This window comes from Bombus vosnesenskii, unplaced genomic scaffold (assembly GCF_011952255.1).
Source record: "Bombus vosnesenskii isolate JDL3184/JDL3185 unplaced genomic scaffold, Bvos_JDL3184-5_v1.1 scf7180000013339, whole genome shotgun sequence".
Lineage (NCBI taxonomy): Eukaryota > Metazoa > Arthropoda > Insecta > Hymenoptera > Apidae > Bombus > Bombus vosnesenskii.
In genome coordinates, this window is record NW_022882976.1 from 328,213 (window position 1) to 353,403 (window position 25,191).

Here is a 25,191-nt window from a genome sequence, read left to right on the forward strand (position 1 = left end):
AGCTTGATTGATCATAGTACGTGAGGAAACTTAATCCTTCATTTCATAGTGCATCGCTGATGAGAATATTCTTCTTCTGTTTCAGGTATGTATCTTCCAACCATTCGCTACTTCCTACAGGAACGTGAGTAGAATAAAGAAACTGGTTAACGAATACTACTTTCTATTCTAAAAATTTTAAGTCCCTTTTTATTTGACGAACTTCAATGAATATGTCAAATATATCCTATCGAGCAACCAACATTTAACCGATAAGTATTTAACGATTGAGCATCACAGGAAAAGACACGATAAGTTCACTCTTATTGATTTCTGTACACGAACGTTACTTCTCATTCAAAAAGGAATATTTCGCTAAAAGTGCAATACGTCAAGTTGAAAATTATATTTGGCCAAAGATACTTATAGAAGCCAAAGATACTTATTAGCGATAATAATTATGATTTTAATTCATATCGTACGCAACGTCTCAATTAATCATCATCGATCACCGCTGATCCTCGCTCTGTTTCCAGAGGACAGCAAATCCTCTGGCTGAAGTAGATCGTTATTAAACAGTGGTTACAGCAATATGGTTGATCGATTTTCAGCAGGAAACAAATAAAGCCGGGTGGGTTCCCCGGAGTAAAAAGGGAAATTATTCAAAGGGCTCCGCCCTCTTTGTTCCCCCCACGTGGACGTAATACAGGGCTACTTGTATACGTGGGGTTTGCGGCAAGCACTGGCATAAGCACAGTGCATATGGGTATCGGAAACGTGCGTAGATCACGCGGGATTATTCGGACACCCCCTCAACGTGGCCTAAGCTCCGCTGGATGCATGCTAATTGCCATGAAGACGTACACAGCAGCGCATTATGATGGGCATACGTCATTGTTCCTGCCGGTTTCTCTCGTACATTGTTATGCGTGGAAACGAGCCGTGTGTGACTTAACACGTTACCGGTTGCTCGTCGTGTTTCCTCGCTGTTTTCGCGACCCCCGTGTAACAACACGCATTTTGCGTGTCTTGAACTTTAGCTTTGTCACGTTGCATCACTTTTCTTCCGGGAATAAGATGTGCAGAAACGAATTTTAATAACTTCTGCACTAACAATTTTTTACCGCATTAATAACGCTCATCACTTCCCTGGTATATCGTATATTTATCCGTTTCTTTTGGTAAATATAAATACATTTTGGAAAATTATGGTGTCTTTTTGTGTTTTTTGTTTGGCTAATTTCCCGTTGTCCACCGTGTCTGAGTATAACGCTTTTGAGCGAGATAACATGATTTTTTTGAAATTTATACATTTGAATAGGTGTGAGGTAGGACTGAGGAGAATAACTTGTCTTTGATTTTCTAGACAGTTGGGATTTTAGGTTGGAAGAATTTTCGGATTTTAGAAGCTTTGAATTTGAAGTGAAACCAATTCTTAGGATATTGAACGTCGAATGTAGACGTTTCAGCGACTGACATATGTATGAAACGAGACTCATTTGGTGAATTTCGCCGTCGTGAACGTTCCGTCTTTCATATGTCGGTCGACCGTACTGGTAGAAAAAGGAAAGAACAAGGGAGGCACAGAATCCAGCTGTTCAAGCCGTCCTTCGAGGGTGGCATGCTTTCGAAGCAATGCAGTGAATGAAAAAAAAATGCACCGTGCAAAGGAATGAACGTGCCGGGATCGAAGATCACAAAAATATGAAAATTCCATACTTCTATCTTGTCAAGATAATATTTAGCGTAAATAATTCTTCATTTGAATTCTTCATTTTAAATTCTTGGATATCGATCTTTTATTTGTCAAGTTTTGGGAGAATTTTTTTTTACTAAATATCTTAAATTTGTCATAATCAACATAGTTTTCCTTATCTCAAATTCTTAAATATACGATTTAGTCTTTTTTCAACCAAATATCCACCGTTTCTCATATCACAATGTATGTATAATCAGCATAATTCACGATTTATTTTCTTTTAAATTCGTCACAGACGTCCAAGGAAACCTTCCTCTCCTTATTTTAAATCCTTAGAAACACAGTCCTGCCGTATTCTTCAATTCCTACGATCTGTCGTTCTCTTTGACTAAATATCTGAATCGCGTCCACCGTGACTTAAAACCACCCTTTTTCTCTGAAACACCCTAGCTCTCCCATAACTTCCAGAGATCAGAGAAGAACAAACCGAGTGAAATCCGACTCAACGCCGAATAAAATTCCACTACGACTACGATGTCTTATCTCGTCTAATTGTATAGCTCGAGAAGATCCAGGCAATCTCTCAAAACGGGAAATGCCAGGCAAATTCCGCTTTCTACCGAATCAGGCCCGCGTACCACGAAACGTTGAACAGTCGACAGATAAGAGGCACCGGAGCTACCGGCTTCTCTGTATCGATGATACGGAACGGACAGAGATGAGAACAGAGAAGAGGAGAGAAACAAGAAAGAGAGAGAGAGTGAGAGAGGGAGGAATGATGACGGGGGTATAGAAGCACCTTTCATCCTGGCCGGGGATCGCACGACAGTAGAACTTTCCAATAAACGTGGAGATCTCGGCTTTGTGACTGTTAGAAGACAGATAAGGTATGCCGAGGAAGGGTCCTTAGCAAGGACTTTCGTTGAGAGGCGGCGCATATTAAATTGTTTGCCTCACAATGTCGCCCTCCATGGATCCTCTTGCCTGCTCGCCATCGGGATATTGGCAACCTGTTAATATACTTTGCGGAATGGCGAAGCAACGGACGCATCGATCGAACAGGGCAGTTTCGCTTTCCTTCAGAAAGCAACGTGTATTTATCATCGTCTAGTGTTGTTTCTGTGGTCTAACGATACTCCTGATTGATCGTCAGTCCATCAGCAAATTAATAGAGTTATTGTCTCACGAGTTATTTCACATGTGAAATCTTGTGATATAAATATTTGATATTATTACAATAGTCGTTAATTATGTCGACACTGTAAGATGATATTTTTCCTTAGTTTATATTAGTTTATATCTTTCGATCTCTGGTTTAATATCAGAGAATTATAAACTTCATTTGTTTAGTTCGAAGTTTTCTTCTTTTAAAATGTGAATGACATTGCATCAAGAAATATCGTGTGTCCGTGTCAAAATGTATGTGTCTTAACGACGGTTAATTTCGACGAACGCGTCAAGAGCTTTTAAGCTTCTCATCGCGCCAAGTCTTTGACAGCTATTTCGCCAACTGCTGCTACTCGTTTCGCGTCAGGTTTGCAAACTTGGTGCATGTCGACGTAACGAACACCGCTATCCATGCCATTCAATTTAATTCTCAAAGTAGCAGCTCGCAGGGAATAATCCCACGAAACAGAATTCCTCGTTCGAAACAACGACCGCGTCGTTCGCCGTCAGCGATTTGTAAATGTCGTCAAACCTCAATATCTCTGACCCCAGCGGCTTATATTAAACGCGGCGGACAGCGAAAAATTCCCGTTATAAATATAAAACGCGGTAACGCCATTTTACCCTCCGACGAAAATTCTAGCAAATCACGGTGTTCAAATACTCCGCCGTTAAAATAAAATTCACGTCGTTCCGTAGTAAAACGCGCGATAATAAATCACGAGGATCGATTATTTCGTACGTGATTGATACGCGACTATTGTTCGTCGATGAATTTTCAAAATAATGGCGGTTTCTATGAGGGGCAGCTGATGTGAGCGCAATCCCCTAATCAGTTTTAAAATGTCATAAAGCGGATTAACCGCGAAGGATATCGGGGGTCAATCGATGTTATGAATTTATTAGAGGATAGGAAACGAGATTACGAGACCTTAATCTAAGCGATTCCATAGCGACCGCCTTCATACCCTGTTTACGTAATTACCAGTGTCTTACGAGGGAGTGGATTCTGATGAGCTTGAGCGATTTAGATCGCTGCTTGGCCGAGTTGCTTTTACTGACCCTAATCAACGCAAATCTTGCTTGTCTACCATCTACATGGTTTTTTATAATGTCATATGTATTATTATATTGTATCGAATTCTATATTCGAAATTCATTTAAACTACCCAAAACAATTAGAAAATTGCATATATTGTTTGTACATTTTTATCTAACGATTGTCTTAAGCTTAATCTTTTTTTGTTGTGTAACTAATAACACGTTAATCTATAAAACTTTCAATCTATCAGTCTATAAGACTGTCTCATTTCTGATCATTTGATTGATCCAGTAGAATAATTCACAATAGAGGTTGAGTAAATTATTGGACAAAAAAAATCAATACGGATTTCGTAATCGAATTTCGTTGTCTAGTTTGTTCATTAATTGTCTAAAAGGAAAGCTTTTACAACTTCATAAAAGAAAATCCAAGAATGAAATCAAAATCCCAAACCACAAACTTCCTCGATCACCAAATACCACCAAATGATAGAATCATTCATGATAGAGATTGAGTGTACTTATTGAAGAAAAATCGATACCGATCTTCTAATATAATCTCGCTGCCTTGTTTGTTCGTACAAACTAGAGATTTTCAATTAGTCTTTCGCTATTAGATTTTCTATTGCGAAATACCTAAAAACGACACGCTATAAATGTACTTCTACAACTCCTCAAAAAAAAAGACTCAAAAATGAAACCAAAATTTCGAACAAGAAACTTTCTTAACCATCAAAGACCGTGAAAAATTCTGATCCTTAAAAAAACCTAAAAAAACTACCATCCGCGTTACCATCCTCGGTCATCACCACCACCACTACCACCACCCCTTTTGCTTTAGAACCAAACTGCAAACGCAACAAAAAGGAAACGTGAAAGAACGAAGCAGAAGAAAACACCACGAAGAGGTATACGTAGAAAGTTTTACTAGCTTTGTCCAATGAGAATCTCGCTTCTTCGTCGTTTTTCGAACATGTAAGAACAGGAGGATCAGCAGCGCTGTTTCACGCGCTCCACCGTGCGTATGCACGCGCGAGCCACGCAAGCGCACCGTTGAAAATCCTCCCCAAGGGTTGGAGTGAGTCAGACACACGGCGAAGGGAGGCCGTTAATCGGCGATAGGCAGTCAGTCGGTCGGCAACCAGCGCGCCACACGGACGTCAGCTCGTGTTTTCGCCCCGTTCCACGCCGATCTTCGTCGTCGTCATCGACGCGCGTGACACCTTCGCTCGTATCAGCTACCTCTTCCACTATAAGAAAATATTCTTTGCTTGGATAGTTTTGAACAATTTCTTAAATGTCCTATCAATGACTCGTATACTTTTATTCTGCGATCTTCTAAATTGCAACTTCGAGAACTTGGTGCATGCTTAAATAAGGGATGAATAAATGTTGGAATATTCTATAGAGAACTTCGAATATTCTATATGTAGACTTTACTAAAAGTTTCCTGAACTCTCGATGCCTGAAATATCAAAGTTTTAACTGGCAGTGGAGGTTTAAGTAACAGTCGGCGAGGTAGTTAATCGAAAGAGAAGATCGATCGGAGTTTTGAAGGACAGAAGGGGTGGCTCGTTGTCTCGCTGTCGGCCGCAGCGACGTGCGAGTATCGATGTCCAGTGAACACGAGTTCGTATGACGAGTACCGTCTACCGGGACATGACAGTGAACGGACTGTGTAATGGGAGTTGACAGGCGGACACCTGGTACGTTCGAACGATGCACAGAGATGAACGAGAACGTGTTCAGCTGATGGCCGATCCGAAATTTTACCGATCCTAATCTAGAAAGATCGTTGCCTTACTCGCACTAGAACGTAACTCGCTTTCAACCGCGAAATCCTCTACCTCCAGATCGTGATATATCTTTTGTATGTATTTTTTACAAGTAAGCGAACCCACGAGATCACTCATCAAGCATCCAAAACACCATCGCGAGCAAGAGTCTTCCAGTAAGTTAATTCACCCTCCTATCCTTCCATAAATACCATCAACTTTATCAACGAGATTCTGTTTTAAATCAGAAATCGACATATCCGATGAATTTCTAAACAAGTCAAAATTAAGAAGAAATTTTCGCAATAACAAAGATCTCCACTTCAAGAGATTCTTCTTTTTGGAGAAAAAATTCCATTTGCAGAAAAGACCCGAATAAATTCATAGCAGAGAGAAGCGTTCGTGAGCCACGCGGCTCGAGCAACGACACGAGGTTCGTCGATCGAGCGGTCGCGTTGCAGCTGCAACGATTTCGAGACAGCTGCGACGCGCTTCTCCAGAGGGTGGCGGAGACCGTGGGGAATCACGAGGACGCCGATCATCTGCGAAGGTGACAGGAGAAAGACCAACGGGGAGGGTGGAGGAGACGAAACATACAACGAGGCTGGAAACGAAGGAGGTGGAGGGTGAAAGTGTCGACGACAGGAGTGGTGGTGGCAGTGGTGTTATCGGTGACGACAGTGGGACTATCAACGAACACGGCGACAGTCGTGGGCAGAAGAATAATAACGGTGGTAGTAACGGCGTTGGTAGCTGCGTTACTAGTGGTGTCAGTGGTGGTGGTGGTGGTGGTAGTGGCGGTGGTGGTGGTGGTGGTGGACTATCGTGTAGGGGTAGTACGTTACGACTTCTAAGGGGACTGGTGGAGGGCCCAATAGGCAGGGTGGCCGCACGAGTGCACCGTTGGGGAACAGCAGGAGGGGTCAATCCCTCTGCACCCTCAGGACGGGAATGTCCCGGCGGAGAGGGCACCCCCCGTCGGAACGTCCTCGACGCCACGAAGAATCGCCGGCTGATGGGCGCCAACCTCACTAAGCAGAGCAGGGTGAGTCGCTCGAGAGGGGTGGCCGTGCGAGCTTCTTTCGATTCTCGACCCGTTACCAACAACACGCGTGCTGCGTCCAGCCTTCACTTCTCCTTTTTTTCCTTCCTTTCTTTCTTCCTTTTTTTCGCTGGATAATGAAGCAGTATATGGGTTAGAACGTGAATGGGGAATATAAAGGTACATTTATAGATCGATTTTTTAAGAATTTGCGGGGTTGCATATGGTGCTTTGTGCGAATAGAGCGATTCGAGGTTAAGGACAGTGTATCGGGTTCAAGATCGGAGCGATGGATATATATTTGGAAAATTGCGATTTTTCTTTTGAGACATTGAAGTTGAGTAATTTTGGGTTCGTTAGAAAGTATGTCGTATTACGAGTAGCATAATTGCATCGTGATTTTATACCTTTTATTGTCTCTGGAGCATTCCTTGCGATTTTAAAAACGTTTAGTGTAGTTTTGTTTGGAAAATCATATACTTTCTGTTATTCGTACGAGAAATTGAAACTGATATCCACTTTGTGATGAATCTAGAAGCAAAGATAAATTACTTTAGTTACAACGATTAACCGTATATTCGGCGTAATTATTCTCCAGTAAAAAATTTCTTATTTCTTCTTGCCACTTAAACTCCCCGAATAGAGCGGTAGAAACATTGAAGAGGAAATTCACATCAACGGTTAAAGCGACCACCCATGTCCTGCAAAGCCATCTAACTTCTATTAAACTACTATCGCATAAAGCTTCCATATTCAAGTAAAGGACATTTCAAGGCGAACCAAAACACCATACAAACGGAAGGCATAATTCATTTTATTATCGTTACACGAGCAAAACGGATTATCTTTGAAAGTTCCAGCGATGAAACATTTTATTCGTTGCTGGAAACTAGCCGGACCATTCGTTCTGAACGCCAGGAAGAGTTTCGCGGCGAATCGTACCGTTGAACTTGTTTGGATATTCGTCTCGCGCTATAAACGACAATCGGGTAAAAAGTTTTGTCTGGCTAGCATGGGCATAACCGTTGTCCCGTAACAAAACCGTCCTGGCTAGTTTCGTAACTTCTATACTTTCGTAACTTTTTACGTCCCTCGATTCACGTCCTTTGAAAGAGTAGCTGCTGTGGCCGTAGAAAAAGTCGTACGATAATCGAACGGAGCCAGCAGTCTTTTTTTTCGACGACGTATAAAACTGGGAAATGTAGAAGGACGTTAAAGCGTGAATTTTCAAGCAAGAGAGAAATTTCACGATAGTGGTAGAAACCAAGTTTTTAGGTCAAATTGCTAAGTTAAAGGGGAAGCGTTTACGTTTCTTGCGTCTCTGGCGCTTCGTAGTTTCTTTATAGTTTAGAATATTTCTCCCCTGCGAGGGAGCAGCATTGAAGTCGCGCACACCGCGGTTGTAAAAACTCGAAGTGCGCTATATTTCTGCGGAGAAGAAACGTTCTTTTCTGAAGACTGAGATGAAGTTTGGATTAGTCTTTCTTATAACTATAAGGGCGAAGGGTTGTTTAACTTGAACTTCGAAGAAGAAGAAATGGTGAACCATTTACTTTCCCAAAAAAAATATTTCATTCTTACGATCGTTTCTTTATTTTCACCTTCGAATATCTGTAATTTTCTTCTTTTCTGCAAAATCGTAGAAGCGATGATTATCCTTTGAACTCGATGAAAAACCTGTGAAATTGTTTCAACCGTCGAAGATCCCGTTTTTTTGAAGGAAAAGAAGAAACACAGTCTGTTCTCGTCTTAGAAAATTGATATCACCGATTCTGTTAAAAGAATACCGTTGTTCGACAGTTTCTCGTTGAAATCGGAGCACACGGTAGCTTGGAGGATAAAAATGCGAGGCGGAAGAGGAGAAGGGACAAGAAGAAAAAGGTAACGAGGAAATTCATGGGCCATTTAAGCTCTGCCGCAGGTATCACGCGTAGATATCTGTGCCCATGAGAGACACCCATTCACCGGCCGCTTTCCGTGCCGATGAATGAAGCATTCATGCGCCTCGTGCGTTCGTAAAAGACAGAGTTTACTTTGACGATTTGAATCACGCCCGCTGAATCTCTTCCGATTCAGCTCACACAAACCCTCCACGATTTCTATTCATCCGCTCTTTTCTCTCTCTCTCTGTCTTATGATCAAGATCGTCCAAGTAACTGAAGATTGATTAACCCGAACATCGCTAATGTCAGTACCTACGGCGTTACGTCTTTTAAAATTACTATGATTATTCTGACGATTGCATATTGAGAGATATCGAAAATTTATGTGATTACAACCTTTGATCTGTCTTAGAAAAGATATTTGGTTTTCGTGAAAATTAACAAATTTGACAAAGAAAATTAGGCAACATTGAACGACAAAATTAATTTTCATAAAGTAAATTTCATCCTGCGAATTTTTATTTTTATTGGAAAACGGTTTGTATCTTAGCAAGGAATTATATAACATCGTAGGAATATTGATAAACATCGCGAAATATTCTTAGATTTTTCAAACACGTAGAACAGCGAGAAAATCAATTTTGCATACAAAAGATCCAATTTGACTACGAAATATAAAAAATATGTTTGTTTGAAAAGGTTAAGGATGCTGCTACAGGAAAGAAAACTATTATTTATACAAACTTTAGTACTGTGATGAATCCATGCTTTTTACATTTCACGATTATCAGCCCATAATATCTACTCTTGGCCTTACAAGTCAATTGGAATGTAGAAGAATAACTCAGAAACGTTCTATTTTGTCACAAAGTGTTTAACGTGCTTATAGACTGCCCTGAAATCATTAAGAATTTCAAAATCAATGTTGCTGCTAGAAGAAACTTGCGATATCATACCTTATCCTAAGATCTCCTTCATATGCAGTGTCAAATCGTTTGGGTATGTTTCTGGTTTCAATCGCATTGCGTTAAATACGAACATTGCACATCCATCTATTATTATATCTTCTCAAACTTAAAAAGCAACGAAGTACTTTTTGTACTGTGCCTCGTCTTAATTCATAATTCTATTATAACTTGTAATCTGTAATATAATATTGTATACTGTAATGTGTTTGCTCGCCATAAATAAACTGAAATTCAAATTGAGAAAGGAAATTTTAGAATCAAAATTCTACACGATATTATTCCTCCATGAATCACCGAATTTCTCCAACATGTTCAAAGAATTTCTTCCATAACCGTGATCCGCTATGCCCAGCATTCTTGCTGTAGCAAGCCGTACGATTCACAAATTCTCTCGAGTAGAATACCGGAAACGTAGCCGCGGTTCGCACGGTGCATACCGAGAGGAATAGCCCCGTATATCTGTTGGCTAATTCCAGGATTTTCAACGAGTGTACGAAACTAGCGTTATCATCGTTAGCACACGGATCAATGTAACGACGCGTATCAACGCGGTTCACAGCGATAAATCATGGTGAAAGCAACCCCTAAATAATACGATACCGGGAGGCTGATCGTGCAACCGCACGAAACTCGACGAATTCGTGGAAAAACGTCGTTGACTGGCGTTCATTTTGTAAATGAACGGGACCACGTCGTTTGTAACTCGTGCAACGTCGTGTCGAAGATCGTAAGTTACGGTTCCTTTATCGCGGTTCGACTAATTACCGATCGATCGCTAAAGAACGCGTTACACTGTCCGGTCGAAATGGAAAACCATGAAAATACGAGAGAAAGGATTTAATTATTCTTCACCAGAGGCAAGGTGAATTTGCATTTGGGTTCGTTACTCGAATTACACTGAGGCATGCTCCACGATTACCGATTCTTTTGATAACCGCCGCGAAATTGTTATACGGTCGGTAATGGTTATATGGAAGCTTTTGTACCAGGCTGGATTTTGGAAGCGAAATTGCATATGCGGATAATACGAAAAAGTATTAATGAAAGAGACGATGGAGTTTTAAAATTCGTAGGATTCGTTGATCTGTGTGACGCTTCTCGTAGATTATAATAAAATAGAAAAATTAATATTGAGTCACTTTTTATACGTTCATAATATTATGTGAAGTAAAATTATAGATCATGTAGCTCCGTAACGTCTAATAATAGTAATAGTAGACGTAATAATACGAATATGTTTCATCTATTTTACAAAAAGAATTAATTTTATGTGCTATATCGTGTTCACGATCTTGTGTCACAAAATTATTTTTTACTCTCTCTCACAAAAAATATAGTAAGACTATACCAAGCTGTAGAAAACATATAACTGTACCAGACAAAAGCTAACCCATAAAATCTGTACTATCTGTTCCTCGTTGACAATGGAGAACAAACAAGTAGAGTATGCAACGACAGTAAAAAAAATTGTTCACTTACGACAAAAGAAACAAAGGAAATTGCAGAATCATCGTTGTACAAATAATCGAAGCCAAAGAATTTTTCGTTGATAATAAAAACTAAAAAAGTAGAACATACAAAAAGCGAAAGAGAAAGGCGATTCGTAGCCATAACGAACATGAATATTAACGCGTCCAACGACCCAACTCGCTCTTATTCGCACATCGATTCGCTTTAGTAGCCTGTAGACTCATACACCCTGCAAAAACTGCTTCAAATCATAGCCAGCATTAATCGGCGCTGTTGCAATGCGAATTTTCGCGCGAATGCACAATTCGATGAATCGATCGCAAGTTTGTCGACAAACAACGACGTGAAATCCGTCCGTGAAATGGAAAAGTACACAAGGCTCGTATGCTGCACCGATAATGTCGAGGTCGAGAGGTGTTAATTATCTTGTTTGCACAGTTGTGCTCGTACCGCGATTGTTTGTCGTGGCTACCTTTGATACGTGTCCGGTGTTTGACACCAGCTTTTATAATTCACATCTGCGCCACGAATTTAGCTTCTTTTTCTGTTAAGTGAAACGCGATGCGTGGAATCTTTGTTTTCGAGAGTAATTCTTTTTGCAATTCGAGGATTGTATGGATGTGTACGATGTGTTTGATAATGTTTGAAGAGAAAACTTGATTTTTTTCATTTTTCATGATCTTATAGATACTTATGTAGTTTTGATATTTTGATTTGGACAAGTCATTGGTATTTGTATGAAATACATATGTTATTTTTCTATTCTCATTCCATAAGAATAACTAATAACTCTCGTAACTCTATTCTTAGTTTCTCTATAATTCATGTTTCTAAAATAACGACGATCCTATGTTTATACGACATCGTCATAAGAGGAAAGAAATTCGCGTTTTTATAATTTCTCTACTGGAAAACCTCGTAGAATGACATTTGTACCGTTCAGGCAATTATCAAACGAATACTAAAGACAAAAATACAAAATCCATTCGCTAAAAACTGGGTCTTCCAAATTACGTCGAACGACTCACCACAGGCAATCAGACGATGACCAACTTCGTAACACATCCTCTGTCATTTAAAAAGGGCAGATAATTGACTCGATACGCGTCGTAATAAAACAACTATGGCACAGTTACGTCCCCATAGGGCAACATTCTCCTAGAAGGCGCGAAGGAGCCTGCAAGATTTATCGCGATTGCTTTCCCAACGACGAGAGGTGAGGATCAGTGGCACGTGACCCAGCTATCAATCCCTTTGCGCCACGACCACTCACCTGCCTTTCCAGCTTTTACTTTCCCTCTGAAAACGACGATCCCCTCGCGTACAAGTAGCTAGAAATCCGATCGTGGCCGAGAATTTGCTCGCATTCTGAATTATTCAGCCCTCCACGCGTTTCTCCAATACGCGTACGCGCTATCATTGGCGAATCTCATTAATAATTTGTCACTCGATCAACGAGCCCTCGAAACATATCGGGAACCCTTTTAACTCGAGCCAACGTCGACGGTCCAACGTGGAGGTCCACTTGCAGCTTCCTCGCGGCTCGCACGTGCTTCGAATGAAACAAACGCGTGCACGCACTGAGTCACCGGGGACTTTGAACAGACGCGACGCCGCGTCCTGCCCGCCGAAAAACCAAGAATACTAATACAACGAGGTGAATGGAAGAGCTGCGTGGCTAGGTTGCGAAGAGTGTGTCGCTTTGCGTTAAGAAGGAAATGTTCCTGGGACGTATTAGTGATAGAAAGATGGGATTCTCGAGATTTTTGATAATTAAGTTCAATTAGGAATATCTACTTATATCACGAGACGAATGGGAGAGCTGAGTTACGAGGAGAGTTTGTCGCTTGTTGTTAGAGGAGAAATGTTCCTGGGGTGTATTGGTGATAGAAAAGTGGGTTTTGGAGATTTTCGATAACTGAATTTATTCGCATTTATATTAAAAATATTTAAATTATCAGGCGTATGGAAAAGCTGGGTTGCGAGGAGTGCGTCGCTTTGTATTAAAGGGAAAAGCTTCCTGGAACGTATTGGCGATAGAAAAATAGGACTTTGGAGATTTTTGGTAACGAAAATTATTCACAGTTAGATTAAGATTGCTAATATTATGAGGCACATGGAAGAGTCGCATGCTTTGAGTGAAAGACGAAAGATTATTGCAACTTATTGGAACTTGCGAAGTGAATTTATTCGTAATTAAATCGAGAACGTTAATACGATGAAGTGAATTGAAACGTTGTACTGTGTTTAAGAGATTAGCGAATAAATAAGAAATTTGGAATTTTAAGGCGAATGAATATAATTACCGAGAGTATTAAGTTAGGAACGGAACTCGATGTTAGCGGAAACATGACAGGCTCGGAGCTAGTTGCTAATGAATACGTGAAGGAATTAAGTTGGCTCGTTCATAGTGCAGAAATGGTTTGACTTTTTATGGATAAAATTAATTGCATCATTATATAAAGTGTTTCGACACATATATATTATGTTATGTCCATATTTCAAGGAAGAAATTTCGTAGAAGGTATTAAGAAGGAGTGTAGCCTAAGTACTACAAGCTTATATAGCATTATATCATGTTATGCGTATTATAAGGCTGGCAAAGAAGAAGGGATGAACATGAGAAATAACTCTTTTGTGATTGATGATGTAGTAATCGTATTTAAGGAACGGGTATATAAATGAACCTTTCCGTGATAAATGATCGAGTACAAATGTTCGAGGAATTAGATTATGAATCATATTTTCGTAAAAATTAACATCAAAGATTTCATATCTATTTTCCAAGTTGTGACTACAGCCTAGAAGAAGAAAAGAAAGAAAGAAAAAAAATTGTCGGTCGATGTAAATAAAACGTGTACAAGAAAGATTGTTAAGACGGTCGAAAGCTTGTTAATCTATCGATGAATCCTTTCGATACGCCATTGAGACAGCTCATCGCTGAATCTCGTTAGGAACGTAAATTTTTTACGTGACGCACGTGTCTCGAATGAAACTCACATGCGGTTATCGATCGACGTGCCCACCTTACTCGTTGTGTAAGCAATGCCGTTCCTTTTAGAATACGTTAAGCTCTCTCTCACAGGCACTGCTACTGTATTCCTTAATTTTTGCTCCCTGTGTTCCGCAATTTCAATGCCTCGCTTCGTCTCCACACGAACGTGATTTTATCGAGAAACCAAGAAACAAAGTCTCCGATATATCAGTTACAGTGAAATGTCGAACGCTGTTCAACCTGCAAAGAGTTAATTCTTCTGAAACCACATACCTGATCTTAATGAAATTGAATTCTGTAAAATTCAAACGATCCTTCTAAATAATCATCATTATACAATCGCTGAAAAGTGCACACAAGTATTGTTATTTTTCGATGGAAACACCTTCCAAACGATATTATTTAACGCTTAAGAGATCGCATAATACGCGTAATAGCTGAAATAGTCTAAGCAATCATCGATGTGTCACCAACACAAATATTACTTTTCTATTGAAATCTTCTAAAACAATATCGCTTGTGATACAATACACTATCATATATTATTTCACGATAGCATAATAAATCTTCCTCAAAATAATAGAAAGGTAAATGATCCTAAGCCTTTGAAAAATCTCTACATGAAACTCAATACGAAAGCTTTCCAGCTTTTATATTCGCATCCATTTAAATCCTCTTTAAATTATAGACAAGACAGAGTTACGAAGTCAAAAGTAACCCCGGTTGGCCTGTGCTTCCTTCAAAGCCTTGCAATGGCGGCGTTTCCGTCGACTGGCAGCCGAAAAAGGACAAGATCGCATTACGTCTCGACGAGTGGCCACCCCCCGAAAAAGAAGAATAGCACAACGAGGGAGAAGAACGTTCGTCGGGATTTAAGGCTCCATAAATCCGATCGAAGCATCCCTTAAGCCCCGTACGCGGTGGTCACTCGGCTTTTACCAGATTGTATTCCGCGATATCTCCCGTTTCGACCCTCGACTAAACGCCTTTCACCTGACTCCGCTTAATGGACCGCCACCTATTTCGATCGCGATGACTTTAAGCGCGGCCCGGTTTAATTCTCCGCTTGTGTTCGATCTAGAGAGCGTCGAATTTCCTGCAAGATTGAATTTTTTTCGTCTGGCAAACTACTAGTGAAATCGGAGGATCTGAAAGATCGAGACAAGGGAAGATAAGAATGCTGTAGTATTCGGTGTTCTTTGTAGGATTAAATGAATTCGGGGATGAAGAAGAGGTTTGACAGGGCTGTAAGATACAAAGCACGTTTGATTCGTTGTCGTAGTGTAGATTAGATTTTAAACGATCGACACAATTCATCGTGAATATGTACAGTGAATTAATCCTGCGTGTAATACGCGTTTATGTGTCAAACTGGATTTCCTTTCAACGAGCAAGAAGACTGTCGAATCCTCCCGTTTCAAATCGGAACATGGCAGATAGCGTAGAAGATATGCCAAATATCACGCATCTTATATTTTTCTCAAACTTAAGAAATATTTCAATGATAAAACAACGCGATCGTTATTTGTAACAGTTGGCAAGCAATTGACCGAATTGCTTTGATAACAAAAATTTGTAAAACGCTCAAACGAGGTACAAATCTTGACTGAGTTACGTGCAAACCTAATAACAGTTCCAATACTCGAAGATATTTAACCTTCCTGATATCGAGAGAATGCTTCGTAATAACATTTATCCTACCCGTCTCTTTTCTACAAAAATCTAAAAGAATCTAAACTCGAAGAATTTCATTTCGACAAATAGATCAAGCAACTTACTCTCTGCAGCCTTTCAAGGAACTCGGCCTGAGACACCGGTATGTCCTATCCGACGAGAAAAAAGCGATGTGGTCTTTTCCTGGAACGAACGTATCCACTAAAACCTGACAAACAAAATAACGGAATTCCGAGGAAATTTCTCGAACATCCAACGAAATTGAAACATCGAAGAGGCCGGGAGGACGGTTTAAAACTCGTTTGGTTGGAGTTGGGACCAATACGAGTGCGATTCGTCGCGCATTTTCCAAGTTCCACCGGTTCTGGCAATTTATTATCGACGTCGATAGTCGCGGCGGGCACATTGAGTTAAATCGCGTGAAATACTGCTTTCGGCACATTCGTCGAGCGCAATTATTGATAGGACAGCCAGCGGATTCGCAGCAGGAGCATAGACGAAGGCTGTAGCCGCGCTCAGAATCGAAAGGGTGCAATCAATGTACCGTGCAACGCTTCGATTTAAATTCATGAATAATTCCTCCCAGCGGCCAGGCCGAAGATCGACGAGCTCCCTTCCATTCTCTTCCGTCTTTCTTTTTTCTTTTGTCTTCCTACGCCGACCATCCTGGCTTTATCGGGTCGTTCTGCTCGATCGGGCCGAGCTTAATCAAGAAAATGTTCGATACCCCCGAAACTTTTGTGGTTGTCTTTTGGTTCTTGGTGAAAATAATGTGGTGGAGATTGTGTCGTGCAAATTCAAAGAAGCTTGCATATGGTTCGAGTTACGAATAACTTGAAATATGATCGGAACAATCATTGTATAAAAATCAGCATATTTGACCTATCTCTGTTTAACGTAAAAGTATTATAATAATGTTTCATTTTAATATAAAAAACAAAGGATACTTGTGAACATTTTTTCTATGAAAAATTCAAATCATCTTGCGTTCTCTAAATACTATTTTACATATTCGCGTGATTTAAGAATATAATAAGAATACATTCTATATATTTAAATTTTCCGCAAATGCATAAATGCATAAACGCATAAACATAATCTTCGTAGTAACAAGCGTTTGAAACTTTGTCCCATTTTCTTCTACACGGACATGCATCTATCCTTTTATATGCCATTCAAGTTACAAATACTGTCAATTAACGCAAATCTTAATTCCAAAATTTACAAAGAAAAGGAAACGAAGAAGATCGAGCCATTAATCCACGATGAATCAATTCAGGTTCGTTCCAGTCGATAATCCGAGCGAAATTAATTCCAACATAAAGTCCTCTAACACGAATGTCCATCTCTGATCGAATCAATCGCGCAACCGCGTAAACAATTCTCGTTCGATTTGCCTTCCTCCCTACTAGCCCGAGTTTTCACTCTCCAATAGCCGAGACTTCCCACTGAAAATAAAATCGAAATCGACAAATTCTGAACTAACGTGACGTCGCCGGAAGCCAAAGTCCCATTGTCGATATATACGAACATTTTCTAACGGAAAAGAGATCGTAAATAGGTCGTATTTGCCTGACAGACTACTGTCCGATATTTTACTTCCTCGGCAAACTTCTTTCTTCTTCTTTTTTTTACGATTCATTTCGCGTCCTGTGGAGTCGGCGATAAATTTGCTCGCTTATGCTCGTTCGAGTTGAAAAGCGTTCACGATGCATAAAACTCAGCAGAGTCTTGAAGGGGTGGAAGCAGCATTGAAAATTATCATGAACGAGGGGAGCGAATCGCGTTCGCCTGATGAACATCTGCAGAGATAGAGCCATGGATAAAAACGTGCACGTTTCAGTGCATCCATGATGAGATCAATGGTCTTGAAGTGAAATAAATTTGCACATGAATAAAGGTTCTTGATGATCGGTATGGAGGGCAGTGGGACGTTGCTGGACGACGCTGGAGAAGAACTGGCTCAATGGGGATTGAATGGATTCGCTCAAGAAGATGAAGGGAAATATGTACTTGTGTTTACTTTCATTAGATGCTAGATTTTTCTGCGTGAAAATTAAAAAGATGTCTCCAGAGCGGGAACAAGAATCGTTACGTTGACTGATAGAAAACACTAATTCGTTTGTTACAGAGAGAGGCTACGCAACGAGATGTGGAACGCGAACGACGACAACGAATGGAAGCCGAAGCTCGGGTACGCGAAGCTACGGCTGAAGCTGAAAGAGCACGCTCCAGGGTTCATCACCTTCAGAGAGAACTGGCCAGGTAAGAAAACATTCTATATTATATATGACAATTACAGAAGAATGATACGTTATGTACACTTTCGTTAATTTTCTGATTTCTATGTTATTTGATGATGAAAGATAAGATAATAATATAATGTACTTTGACATAATATGATTAAGGAGAAACACAACATATTTGATCTGAAAATATAAGTCATTTATTAATAGATGATAAATTGATGAAGCTTTATGAAAATATTAATGGCATACCTAATACATGTATAATATGTGACAGCCAATATTTTTTGACAAATAAATATTTTTCAAGAGAATTCAATAAACAAATTTAATAAAAAGATAGTTTTGGTAATGTATTATTGGTTAACAAAGTACTGGGTTTTAGCATTATTGTCATATAATAAACAGAAAATGTGACCCATCATATTTTTCCCATAAAATGTTCATACGAAAATTGAATCAGTTTGTTGTGGATATATTTTTTATTAATATCCTAAAAATTCAGTCGATAGATTACAAGATACCAGATTTAAAAACTATTTCGTTTATCAAAATCTAGTCGAAATAAAAAATTCCAATTTCATTGCAGTATCGATTAATTTTTTATTTTCCCCGTCTACAACGTTTGTACAACACGTTCAACCAATTTAATTAAAACACGTTCATGTTGTACATAGTAAAAAAACGCTTGAACCAGCCCTATGGAAAAATACATATGCATACGGAATATAAATTGGTCTACTCGAGTTCGAAGCGAATACGTGCTTTCAGTAATTTTCTATCTATTTCAAGTGTGCTCGTGCATCAACTACATTAATTGAAAAATCCCCCTGTTGCCAATTAAATCTAAATTCTGACCAAAATTAACTTTACAAATATTTTGACATATATATATACATAGATATATTTATACATAAAGTGCAGCATAACGAATGACGCAAACTTAATATGCCATTCCATAAACACTCACCCCAGAATTTTATACAGTGTGAAAGGTTAACCCCTCTGACCTATTTAAGACAAACAAATACGAATACGAAGAGCTTCATGTTCTTGAAGCTTAACTATTGCGAATTATGAGCATAACGAAAAATTACGTAATATGTAATAAGAATAAAAATATTTTGATTCGTTTAATTCTCTATTAAAGTCATTAAAAATGTAAAAAGCTTTACAGACATTAATTATATCGATGAATTAGTTACGATACAGGAGCGACGAGATACGACGAGCTGGCCGTTAATTGAATAGATTCATCAACATAGAGAATTTTTTAAAGCGCAGTATAAAATTACTACGAAGCGAGGAAAACAATAAAGTCATAATTCGTCGACAAATTCAATTCGGTATCTGCGGTGCTTTCGAAGAAGATAGCTTCTAATACTTTATCACCCTATATATTCTACCGTCAGAAGAGAACAAGGTCTCCCGTAACCCTGGGAGAGCACAACTCGGTGCAACTTCGTTTATGCAGGGATCCACGTTTCCCATCGATAGACAGGAAAAGAGAAACCAGGCCTGCAAATCGATGCGGTTGCCAAACATCCGGTAATAATTCGAGACGCTTGTTCGACATCGATTTCTCCTTCCTTTGCCTTCCTCTCTACGTAAATGTATCTATACACGCGTATATATGTGCATGTGTGCACGGGTTCGCGAAAATCGCTTATTTCATCGAGCCACAGACAGCGCTTTATTTCCCGTGCACAGCTCGCCGGAAAAGTATCGACTCGATATAACGTATAAATAATGCGACCGCGTTTCCCACGCAATAACTACCGGATTTCATGGTAAATCATCGATATTGGCGTCCTTCCAATAACATATCTCGAACCGGCCAAAACCTCCCTCGCGAACGTATTATCGCAGCGTTGTATCGAGATTACAAGTTTTCCCTTCTCGGCCAAACTACGGTGCGAATCGAACGCGGTGGGCTGCGGAAATTTTACCTTGGCTAACATTTACACATTTGTTTCACACGATTGTTTCACCGTGCTACGTAGATTAGCGTTGTGTCCGCGTTCATCGAACGTTTCGAGGGATTCAAGTGTTTGCACGATGCATCATCCGCTGCTCATGGAATGTTTCGATTTTTTAACCCCATCGTTAGAGGGTTGTTCGAGCATAGTTTCGATATACGAGTATTCGAAATAATAATAATAATTACTGGTATTTATCGTACGGATAACGTTCGTTAATAAAATTAAATACAACGAGGAATATATACGCGTCTGCTCATAAATATTAAGACTGTTCATAAATGGTAATAATAGATTTTTTATACGAGTAACATTCTGTGATGGAATTAAATACAAAGAAAAATGTATACATCCCCGTTCAGAAATATCAAGGCGCTTGTGAAAATCTAAGTAAATCTGAAAAATTATTAGGGAATTATCAAAACATTTGAGGATGATATTTCATTCGAAACGTTAGACTATAAAAAATCTATATATTCCATATTATAATAAAAATCTCATCAGTTTAATGTAATAAAATTAATTCTCTTCTTTTCTCTCTGTATATCTATCTTCACAATTTTGACCTTGGGAGTAGATCGTAATAATATGAAAAATTGTTGAATTCTTTCTATCGGAATAAGGTTTATGGATAACGTATGCCTACGAGATAAGAGGTCGGCGATAATTCTTTCATATCGGAACCTTTCTCGATGACAAATCTCGCCGTCGGAAATGCTATCAACCGGATATATTACACCGGATATCGGAAGCTGGTACTGTGACGTTAAATCATAGTGGTTGTTCGTTTTATTGAAGGATCACGTTCGCGAACGAAGTTGGAAACGTTGTCTTCGAAGATTGTATTGAATGTAAGACCTTTAACCTTTCGCTGCGTTTAAACCGTAGAAACGTTAATACTATTCTACATCATAGACAACGTACACATACGCCTTTAGCAATTGATATTATATAATAATATTATTTAATATTTCTATTAGTTACTATCTATAAATATATACATATTGAGATATGTATAATTTTGTGTGCTAGACTAGATTAGCCGCGTAGTAGTGACACACGTATGTGAATGTGAGTGTATGGAAGTATGTGTGTGCAGAGCGTCTCGAAAAGCAGATGAATGTAATTGTTCCCTTAGCAGGGTGATATAGAAGAGAGGCAAATAAAGGTGAGATAAAGAAAGTGCTGAGACACGTGCAAATGTGTATCGACGAAGATCCTGGGAATCGTTTATTAAATAAATCTAAAACTATTTTAATATGAATTCTAAGTGTAACCGTAGTGTTCCTTTACTTTTATTTCGGCGATTAAGATCCACAATTCTCAACAATACATATACATACCCAGTCAATTTAATCAGATTTTATCAAAAAATAGGTGTAACATCATAATTCCTATCAAATACTAAACTCTTACTAAAATTGAAAGTCGTCCTAAGACTTTTATACAGAAATGTATACGTTGTCCGTAGCGAAGGGGTTAAGGATATTCGATAATTGTAAAAGAAAATTACAATATCGTACAAACTTCATATAATCTCCAGTACAATGTGTTCGGGTCATTTTACCATTAATCAAACGATCTTATGTAACGATTTTCCTGTATCTTCCTATGTCTCTTATATTCGTGATCAGTGATAAGAGATAAATTAAATCAGTCCATTAACGAATCTTATCGATTCCTTATTTCATGCCTGACAACATGTAAGCCGATATAACGACTAGCCAATAAATTATATTCCCATCGCGACGAACATTATTACTGCGTAAGATTCGAGGGGTGGTCGATTTCTTCGTTTCCGCTACAATAGTTAATCGCAAATTCATTTGAAGATAAATGAGACAAAAAGAAGAAGAAGCTGACTTGGCGAGCTCGTTAATGACGCAGTCGACTGCAATGATTCGCAGGAATCGAATAATTGCTTAATTATCTGCAATTCATTAGTCATGTCCAATTACACGAAAGCAAGCGTTAAATAGGGTATTAAGTGCGGTGTAAAATACAACGTTAAAGGACCGCCGCGTATCCCGGTTCTCCCATAAATGATTAAAATTTAATTCCCGCGTTCGATTGTACTCCCGCGCAAATGCCGCGTAAACAGCCTATTGAATTCCAAAATTTTAATCGATGCGTCTGCTGGCCGTATACTTACGAATTAAATTAAAGAAATCTTCCAAGTCAGAAAATGACGTCGACACTGATCTTTTGTGAAATTTTTATTAGTCGGATTAAGTAATAAAAGCAAGTAATTACACTTTTTATTGGAAAATCCTTTGAAGATAACTTTTGTAGCTGATGTGAAATATTAGGTTATTGTATGAGCAATATGATTCTTTCAAAAGTTTATACTTTATATGGGGAATAAGATATAAAGTGAATTGATTACATTAATTCATATTAAGAATCTTACTAAAAAATTCGTACAATTTAATGCTCATAATGTGCATCAAATATTAGTAAAAGTTGAATTAAAAATGAAAGGTGTCCTAGTGCTTTTCAGCTGGAAATGGGCATCTATTTGTCGGTAATATAGCAACGATGCATCTCCCCAAAGTTTCGTTTTTATTTTAAACTCGTCACTTACCAAAACCAGATTAGCCATGAACTTAATATGAATTAAATTACATTAAAAAATCTTCTTAGAGGAAATTGAAATCTTAAAAAACATGAATGCTTCAGAAAAGATCGAAATTGATAAGAATTTTTTTTATTCGCCTCTGGAAAGGTCGACACAACACGACTGATATTAGATTACTAAAATCTACTGTCGCTATTATGAAAACTTGCATTTATTACATCTTCTATCAAGGAATGATAACGATTCCGTTTATACACCCTCAAACTCACACCACGAAAAGACATACTCTTTCTCCTTACCTTGAGCCATATCGCATTTATGTCAGAAATAACTACGGAAATATCAGACAACGATCCTTGGCCAGCATGCACATTGTCATTGGAGCAATAAAAAAACGGAGACTGGAACGCGTGTTTGGCGAGAAACGAGGCTAGCCAAGCAGACGGAAGAGCACGTTAAGGCGGAGCCATGGGATCTACCCCTCGACTCGAGTCACGTCGAACGCATCTCGGAAACGGGACAGGGTCGATTCTGCGAAGGGGTTGCTTATGGCAGAATGCCACGAGAAGCGAGACAACAAAGCATCGTGCGTGCTCGCAACAAAAGCGTCGATGCGCTTCTCACGCTATCCCGGTTGCACAAACGCAGATGCACCACGACTTCTCGATGCCCTTTGCACGTCATTTCAGCTGCGAGTGGATTATGGTTATGCTAATGCTAGAAAGATACGATAACTGTGCAGGGAACGCGTCATCGAGGAAAATTGCATCTATAAGCAAGAAAAAGCGTTGATATTAATTCAATTGCGCAAGATTCTCTCCAGCTGCTTTTGCTATTAATTCGAAATTAATATCGTAGACGTGGATAATAATCCCGTTTATCGCGATAGGTGTTTGAATAAAATTTCTAAGATAATAGTTTTCCCGTAAAATTCTTGGATTTAATGAAACGTGCAAGTAGTATTTTCCAAGCTTTAAACCAGTAGTGTATTTATACTTAACGCTAAAAGGTAAAACCTAGTGAAACTTGAATAGACGTATTCTCGTCGAAAAACAAAGAAGAGGAACTTCGAAGAAGAGAAACCAGAAAATTACAGTTATCATTCGCGATAACCATAGATATCGCGATTTCAATATCTGTATGTTCTAAAAATCTGACTTGTTTTAATTCTGATTCGCTGATCTTTGATCAAATAGATCGAAGGGGCTCTACAATCTTCTGCTCTTACGATCTGAGGAAATTTGTAACGATTCTCGTGACCATAGATACGAAGAAAGATTTCATACTTTAGGGGGAAATGTTGATTTCGCGAGCTGGCATACATAAAGACATTTTGAATATAGTGACATAAGTTGAGGAATGGATTCAGTCAGAAACGACCAGATGAAATTCCATCGATAAGAGCGTATTTCGCGTTTTCCCGTCTTTTGGCATGTAAGCACGTCTCCTTACGATTTCTGCGCGATGCTATTCCCAGCCGGCGAAACGAATTTTTATCGCCAACCCCATTTGGCACCGGTATCGTATTTCCCGTCGCCAATAGCCTCCGAAAATCGGGACGGTTACGCATTATATCGTGGAAGTTTGAATTTTATTAAGGAACTTCTTGGCCCCTTGCCGGACAATAACGTTATGTCGATTGGATCGCTGGTAAGCTCGTGCCATTTTTAATACTTCTTCACAATGTAATCCATTGGACCCTGAAAAATTTCACGATTCTTAAACTCTGTACTTTGAGAAAACATTACTGGAATAAGCTTCGCTCATAAATGTCCGTATATATTTTTACAAATAAAGCATAAAATTATATGTGCTTTTCAAGTGACCTTAGATGTCAATAATACGATTTCGATGACTTTTGGAGGTCTCTGAATGACCTTGAATAGTAATAGTAAGGCTTCAGTGCCTAGTGCTATAACTTAGCAATGACACGACCTCGATATAAATCTGTGTAATCATGTAACGATCCTGACTGCCAATGAAATGACTTTTGTAACACCTTATGACCCTGAAACGACTTTGATGATCAATGGTCGTCAATTGTAATGACTCTCCAAAATTTTGAAACGATTAAACATCAAATCGATATTTTCTTTATCCAATGAAATTCAGAAATCAAGCAAACGGGAATGTTTATAGATAAGTTAAAAATTCTCTATATTTGTTTCATTTTTTGATTTGTTGAGGTTTATCTTCATAGAAAGGAAAATTAAATACAGAGTGTAACGTAATGTCCATTCTCTTATCGAGACAACATCAGTAATACGAATGTATACAAAGCTCGTCTGCGCAAGAATATTCATGAAAATGGCTCGTCTCGCACGAATGGCACGTCGGCTGATCTAAGTGCGAAGCATATGCCTCGAGTATGACAGCGCTGCAAACAGCTACTAGAAACTTCACGGCGCAACGATATCTACGAATTCGGCGAAAGGTCATGGAATCAGCGAAACTCTTAACAAACATGAAAGCATTTAGCTTGAAAGCAGCGATACCCACTATAGACTAAGATGCGTAATAGAGACGCGTCTCGTTAAAATGCAGTTTTGAACTTGGAGAACAGTGTGAAGCGTACTTGAAATTGCATGGGAATCTCACAGACCTTCTCCGAGGATATATATTGCGTTCTCGTAGACTCGCCTAAAATCTGCGTACTTTGTTCGTGTTGCGTTTGATTTTGTTAATCGAATGCGGG

The 25,191-nt window shown here is 39.0% G+C and overlaps 1 protein-coding gene across 7 annotated transcripts in view; it reads left to right on the plus strand.

The window, feature by feature from the left end:
- The window catches only part of LOC117236055, a 395,835-nt gene that overhangs the window by 327,947 nt on the left and 42,697 nt on the right, over positions 1 to 25,191 (plus strand). For 6 of the 7 annotated variants that reach the window (XR_004493774.1, XM_033498666.1, XM_033498667.1 and 3 more), the window contains one exon: positions 17,825 to 17,958. Coding sequence is in view for 6 of the 7 variants with exons in the window: in XM_033498666.1 (XP_033354557.1) it covers positions 17,825 to 17,958 (134 nt within the window). In the remaining variant the exon portion in view is untranslated. Of the gene's footprint in view, positions 1 to 6,473; positions 6,707 to 17,824; positions 17,959 to 25,191 lie in introns of those variants that run through there. The other variant, XM_033498669.1, reaches the window with a different exon arrangement.